Source organism: Lepidochelys olivacea, assembly GCF_965140295.1.
Source record: "Lepidochelys olivacea isolate rLepOli2 genome assembly, chromosome: 8".
Taxonomy (NCBI): Eukaryota; Metazoa; Chordata; order Testudines; family Cheloniidae; genus Lepidochelys; species Lepidochelys olivacea.
Window position 1 is genome coordinate 46,227,289 of NC_140418.1, and position 6,849 is coordinate 46,234,137.

The following is a 6,849-nucleotide window of genomic DNA, read 5'->3' on the forward strand; positions in this document are numbered from 1 at the left end:
AAGCAGTTTTCGGTTAAGCCTGCAGCTTTTGGGGGACGTGGTTCAGAACTGGATCTGTGTTTGCAGCAGGTGAGCATGTCTGGCTCAGCAAGACAGGGTGCTAAAGTCCCAAGCTGCCAGAGAAAATGGGCTTGGAGGTAGTCTCAGCACATCAGGTGGCAGTCCCAAGGGGGTTTCTGTGACCCAACCCGTCACAAGTGTGAACTAGCGACATAGTGGGCTAAAAGAAAGACCACTGGACTGAGACTTGGGAGACCTGGATTCTATTTTTGGCTCTGCCACTGCTCTTCTGGGTGACCACGGGCATGTCACTTCTCCTCTGTGCCTCAGTTTCCCCATCTGCAAAGTGGGGATAATACCTCTTGTAAAATGTTTTTGAGCTCTACTGATGGAAAGCACTGTATTCGTGCCAGCTAGGTGGTATCATTATTATTAGACCTATTCCTCTGTGACTTGAGGCAAGTCACTTTTCTGAGTTTCTCCATCTGTGAAATGGGAAGGGATAATACTTTCCTATCCCACAGCCGTGTTTCAGGGATGAAATCATTGGTGCTAGGTGTTTTGAGATCCTCAGATTGTAGTTGCTAAGGAAGCATGAATTATTAGCTATTGGAAATGTTCTTTGATGTATCTTTTGCCATAGGGAAAGCATTGGACCTTTTCCATTAGTACATCACACGTATATCCAGGAATATGTGGGAATGGCTAGTTTTTCTCCTTCTCAGGTTTACATCCAGCTTTTCAAACTATGCAGACTCAGTATACGCAAGACATTTAATGTATATTCAATGCATGCATTTTATGAGTCGAAGAAACTGAACAAAATAATCTTAGCAGAGGAAGAGCCTAGAACCTACTTGCATTGAAGAAAACACTGGTTTTGTCCAGTGCTTAACTTTTACTGCCTCAGAGACAACTGTTCTTGCCATTGTCCCATTAGGCCAGTACATTTCATATGACGAGTTATATTGCAGGGGCCCTAAGCTGTTTCTCATTTCCATCTCCAGTAAAGACAAACGTGCATTATCTCCAAAATGTATTTAAGTACTTTTGTTATATGTGACTTTTGAGTGTTATTTTATGGCATCGTCCATTAACTTCTGAATTTGCAGTAGCCTTAGGGATTTGAACCTGGCTACTGTGCAGCAGAATAACTACCTGTATTGTTGACTAACCTCTGGTACGGAATTCAGAAGCTGAGATATGATAGGTTTCAGAGTAGCAGCTGTGTTAGTCTGTATTTGCAAAAAGAAAAGGAGTACTTGTGGCACCTTAGAGACTAACAAATTTATTTGAGCATAAGCTTTCGTGAGCTACACTCACGTCATTCTAAGGTGCCACAAGTACTCCTTTTCTTTTTGAGATATGATAGTTCATCTTAATTTACTTTACCTGTTCCTTTGAAATTTGTTTGAATGCATTTTGGGCAAATGCAACTGATTCTTCAAATACAGTTGTAGACTTCCTTGGGGAAGTCCTTCCTTCCTGATGCTTTCATCCCCAGGCTATTTAACAGCCCTGTGATGAGGTTTAGCACTCCAGAAAGGACATAGTGACTGAGGTTATAAAACAAAAGAAACATACTACTCTGCAACAAAAGAGCCTCCATGACAAGCTCTTTAAAAGGCCACACTTAACTAACAGACTTCCTCAGTCCTTGCCAAATCCCAGCACCCCAGCAACAGCAAAAATAGAACAGATTTAATTCTCCAACCATTGTTTGAAAAAGTGACTCTGGTATTGAGAATGCTTTCAGATCTTCCATTTCATTGCTCTCCTTTTGATAGGAAGACAAAGGCAGAAATCAACTCACTCAGCTCACACTGACTTTCAGTGAGCTGGATGCATAGTTCCATAAACCCCTTTTTAAAATTCCCGATCTGAGAGACTGAACCACTTTCATACCCCTCTGCAGTGTGGAGCGAGTCCTGAAGGTGACCTGGAGGCTAAGGCAGGGAGACCAGAGCGAGGTTCTAGCTCAAACTCTTGACATTGAGAGATCTGAAGCTGGATTAGAAAAGTCAAACAGCACAATATGGCAGGAACTGCAAGAGCAATAAAATGCTATTAAAGCTCCTTCCTTTTCCTCTGAGAACAGAGTGCTAAAATCACCCTTGAGTTCATGGACCAAGACTATGCCTCATCTATAAACATATTGCTCCAACTTTCCAGGCAGTTGGCCTGAACGTGGGGTGAGGATGAGAAAGTGTTGCAGAGTAAATGGCGCTATGGAGAGAGCCCCCCATCTCCTGGGACAGCATCACACACACGGCTAATCCTGCCCACCACAGACTTTCTCAAATGTCCCAATGACCTTTCCGCTGTTGGGTTTGTCTGTATTACTGGTGAACTGCTGCTCATTCTTTCCGTGCCAACAGCTTTCGCCGAAGCACTGGTATTGGAATATAGAGTTCATAACACCTGGTACTGTTAGGCCTGTGTGATTTCTAAAGGCTTTACTTTCCTGTAGTGTCCAGAACCAGGTGGATGAAGTCATTGACGTCATGCAGGAGAACATCACCAAGGTGATTGAAAGGGGAGAGAGACTGGATGACTTACAGGATAAATCAGGTGGGAATACTTAATATTCTAGAACTCTCTTCCTGCCTCCTCTCCCTCACGTTGAGTCCTGGGGAACAGCATTCTCCTCTAGGCAGCTTTAAAACACCACTGTGAATAACCTTAGTGCAGGGATTGAAAGTCCTCTTCTTTCCCCTGGTGATTGTGGCTATTTTGCTGCATCCCTCTCTGCCAGGGAGTGGTGTTAGATTGGTTCCATTTCATGACAGTAGATTCTAGAAATCAGAGAGAGACGATGACTGCTAAAGCACATTTCCTCATGGGCCCAGGGCAGGAGTGTTTCCTACAATATCCTAATTATGTAGACTTTAAGGTCAGAAGGCACAACGCAGGCCACAGAATCTCACCCACACACTCCTGTAACAAACCCCTAACCTATGTCTGAGCTATTGAAGTCCTCAACTCGTGGTTTAAAGACTTCAGTGTGCAGAGAATCCTCCAGCAAGTGACCCATGCCCCATGCTGCAGAGGAAGGCGAAAAACCCCCAGGGCCTCTGCCATTCTGCCCTGGAGGAAAATTCCTTCCCGACCCCAAATATGGCGATCAGCTAAATCCCGAGCATGTGGGCAAGACTCACCAGCCAGACACCCAGGAAAGAATTCTCTGTAGTAACTCAGATCCCACCCTATCTAGTGTCCCATCACAGGCCATTGGGCATATTTACCACTAATCCGGACAAATCTGCTCTATTTGAAGTGTCTCCATGGATACACCACTCCCATTGGGAGACTGTTTCCAGCCTGAGACTGCTGATCTTACTGTCTGTTGGGAAGCCAAGCCTCCCCTTTTCCACTTTCATCCCTGTACTTCCTTGAGCCTCCCTAAACATTTCCTTTCCCTTGGTGCTTATAACTTGTCGCGTATAATTTTCCTCCCCCGGCTTCATCTCTTAACAGCCCAGGAATAGTTCTCTAAATATTCCTCCTTCATTGCTTCTTCCATCCCCTTACATGGGATAGTTGCACTTCATGTTCCCTCCACTTGTTACTCCTGAGAGCATTCTGTGCCAAAAAAATTTCTGTGCACAGTGTTTTAAAATTCTGCAAATTTTATTTGTCAAATAAATATGGAGGCTTTAGCATGGCATTGTGGAGCATAGGTCATTGGCTGCACAGAGGTGGAAGATCACTCTGCAGCTCCCCCCGGGACATGGACTCAGCAGTGAGGCTCCACCCAACCTTGACACTGCAAGGACTGGGCCTGCCCCAGAAATACCTCAGGGCCCATTCTCATCTGTACCAGGTGTAGGCAGGCAGGCTCAGAAAGGCAGGATCCAAGGGTGGAGGGGCTTTTAGTGTGGGGGGATCCAGGTGTAGGGTGAGAGTTCTCTGTGAGCCAGTCTGGGTGTGGGCAGCTCAATGGGGGATTTGGGTGTGGGGGGGCATCTGGAGGCACACGGATTTGTTGGGGGGTTCTGGGTACAATGGTAATGGGATTCTGCAGGGGGGTCCAGGTGAAGGTGGTTGGGGCTCAGCAGGGGGGTGTGTGTGTGTGGGAGGGATAGAGCTCAGCAGGAGGGTCTGGGTGTGGGGAGTTCTGTGGGGGGTCCAGATGCTGAGGGAGTGGGGCTCAGTGGGGTGGGGATCCAGGTGTAGCTGGTTGTGGCTCTGTGGGGTGGGGGTGTGGGTCACTCATTGGGGTGGTCCAGGTGCAGGGGGGCTCAGCAGGTGGGGTTCTGGGGCGCTGAGGCTTGGAGGGAGGGTCTTGGTATGAGTGGGTCTGGATGCATGGGGGTTGGGTGGATGGGGGAGCAGTTCCCCGTATAGTGATCCCTCTCCCTGTAGCTGAGGAGTGATCGGCACAGGAAGCAGAGTGGGAGGGAGGGAGTTTGTGGAGCTTCCTGCAGCCTGGGGAGAAATCTGGGGGTGGGTCTGACCAGGCCCTGGATGCTGTGCAGGGGAAGAGGAAGTCCCATGCTCCCCCACACAACTGGGACTAGCAGCTGAGCCTGGCGCAGGATAGGAGCCACCAGCAGGGCCTTCCCCAGTCCTGCCCCACAGTGATTTACCTCTCTGCTGGCTGCCGTGGGCACCCAAAACCCTGGGAGGGTCGCATGACCGCTCTTGTGGCTTCCCTGTCAGAAAGTCATTTTTCTTCTTGGAAACAAAGAAACCTGGGGGGGGGGAAGAGACGTGAATTCTGCACACGTGCAGTGGCGCAGAATTCCTCCAGGAGTAAAGACTTGGCAGCCTGCTGGTATTCAGCCTGTGTGCTATGCTCCGTATGTGATCTCAGCAGAGCCCTGTATAAAAACACTGTTATCGATTTGGGTCATGACTTGGGGCCAGATTTATTAAGTTATTTAGGTGCCTAAATACCTTTTGTAAATCTGCCCTTGGTGCCTCTGCATTGATTTTCATGGCCCTTAAATTGGAACTGTAAGTTCTTGTTTACCAGCTCTCGCCCCTACCCTTTCTCTGGGAAGACAGGAGTGTTGGAAGAGAACCTCCCTCCCCGGAATAGCTGCATTTCAGATTAGTATCCCCCCAATGTATTGGCTTTGCATTTTGCCAGCTTAAACTTCATTCTATTGCTGTCCAGATATTTAACCTCTGTAGGTCCCTTTGTATAGTTTTTCTGACCTCGCTGATGTTTGCAACACCTCCCCAGTTAGTATCATTTCCAGATAGGGGTAAGTCTCCATCCTGTCATGGCTGTTCTCTTCACATACCTTCTAGATTTCTGTACCTGTCATCTGTTGCTGCCCTGAGCTGGTCACTTGTGGCAACACTTTGGGTTTTTGTTTTTTTTTCAGTCCTACTGGATATTTCAACTTAAATGTAATTCTCCCTCTTTCAGCCTTTTGTGTTTTTAATCTGAAGGGTCCACTTATAAAAGACTTGACTTTATATGTTATAATGTATTTGGGATCCTTACAAGTTACTGTGGAACCTCACTAATTCTTGTTCTGCTATTCTGCAGAGCTAACAATTCTCATTAAACGCTTGGCAATTTCACCTTGTGTTTCAGGAGAAAGGCGTAAATGCAGAACACTACAATCAAGTCTTGTGCTGATTTCCATTAGTTTTACAGTTTCTAGTATACTTATGGTGTTGCCACAGTTATGCAAACTAACAGACCATTTTGTCTTGCTGTAGCCTTGATTTTTTTCTTGTCTGTTCACTTACAATTTGTCAAATACATTCCCCATTTATAATAGTTCTCCTAGTCATTGTGTTGGCAAAGTTCTACTGTGTTGCTAGTGAAATTCAGCATGTTGATGAAACGCAGCATGCTAAATTTCAATATAATTATGCAGAAGCACTTGGCAATTGTGTATATTCCCTGGTTGCCTAGTTTATAGTTTAAAAATAAGTGAATTTGCAGAACCAGGGGCCTTTTTTCTGATGTGCTTGTGCTTCTGGACGTGCCCGTGCTGCTGTGCCTTTAATTCTTTTCTCTCTCCATGTGATACAGAAAGTTTATCAGACAATGCAACAGCGTTCAGCAACCGATCCAAACAGCTTCGAAGACAGATGTGGTGGCGAGGGTGCAAGGTGAGTAAATGGAGAGGGGAAGGAGTGGATTTTTTAATGCATGTTCTCAAAACTTGGCCCTACTAAGAGTAACGTGGGCAGGTTGCAAGAATCTGAGATTTTTATCTAGCTTGTATGAAGATGGGGCATTTTGCAGCCACTCTTATCTTGAATCCAGAGCTGAGGCCGGCAGAGACCATGAGTACCAGCATTGCTCTGTCTACTTCAAGCAGCCTTTGCTTGGTGAAGATGGGAGTATCATGTGTTTGGGGAAGATAATCTTTGCAGGCCTCAGCTCTGTATTGAAGGCCGTGCTTCTGCTATTTCTGTATTAATGTATTGTACTTACGCCTGTTGAGGCAACAGTAGTTGTGAGTATGTCTTTAGGAGAGACACAACTGGAGGATAGGAATCCCAGCCACGATAGTAACAACTCCTCTTTATTCACAGGGGTATTATGTGGTCTACAAGAGTATTTTACAAAGGGCTTTAAAATCGGAGGAAAGGTGATATGGAAGGGCAAAGTGGTAGTGCGAAGTAATAGCAATGCAAGGAGCAAACCCTTCAGCATTGTTACCAGAAAACAACTGTCTGAGCTCACTGCCACTTTGCTCTGTAGTTGCCTTTCTAGATTTTCTTTGTACATCCTTAACTGAGATATCAAAATGCTGAGATTATTTTATATTGAGGCAAACTGAAATTTTGTACAAGACATTAACTGAACAATTAAAAATTAGGGCTGTCAAGCGATTAAAAAAATTAATTGCAATTAATTAATCGTGCTGTTAAACA

General features: G+C 45.7%; 1 protein-coding gene across 1 annotated transcript in view; it reads left to right on the plus strand.

Annotated features, from left to right (window-relative positions):
- The window catches only part of VAMP4 (vesicle associated membrane protein 4), a 31,009-nt gene that overhangs the window by 16,161 nt on the left and 7,999 nt on the right, over positions 1 to 6,849 (plus strand). The window contains exons 5-6 of the mRNA XM_084637842.1: positions 2,471 to 2,571; positions 5,999 to 6,078. Coding sequence (XP_084493968.1) covers positions 2,471 to 2,571; positions 5,999 to 6,078 — 181 coding nt within the window. The remainder of the gene's footprint in view (positions 1 to 2,470; positions 2,572 to 5,998; positions 6,079 to 6,849) is intronic.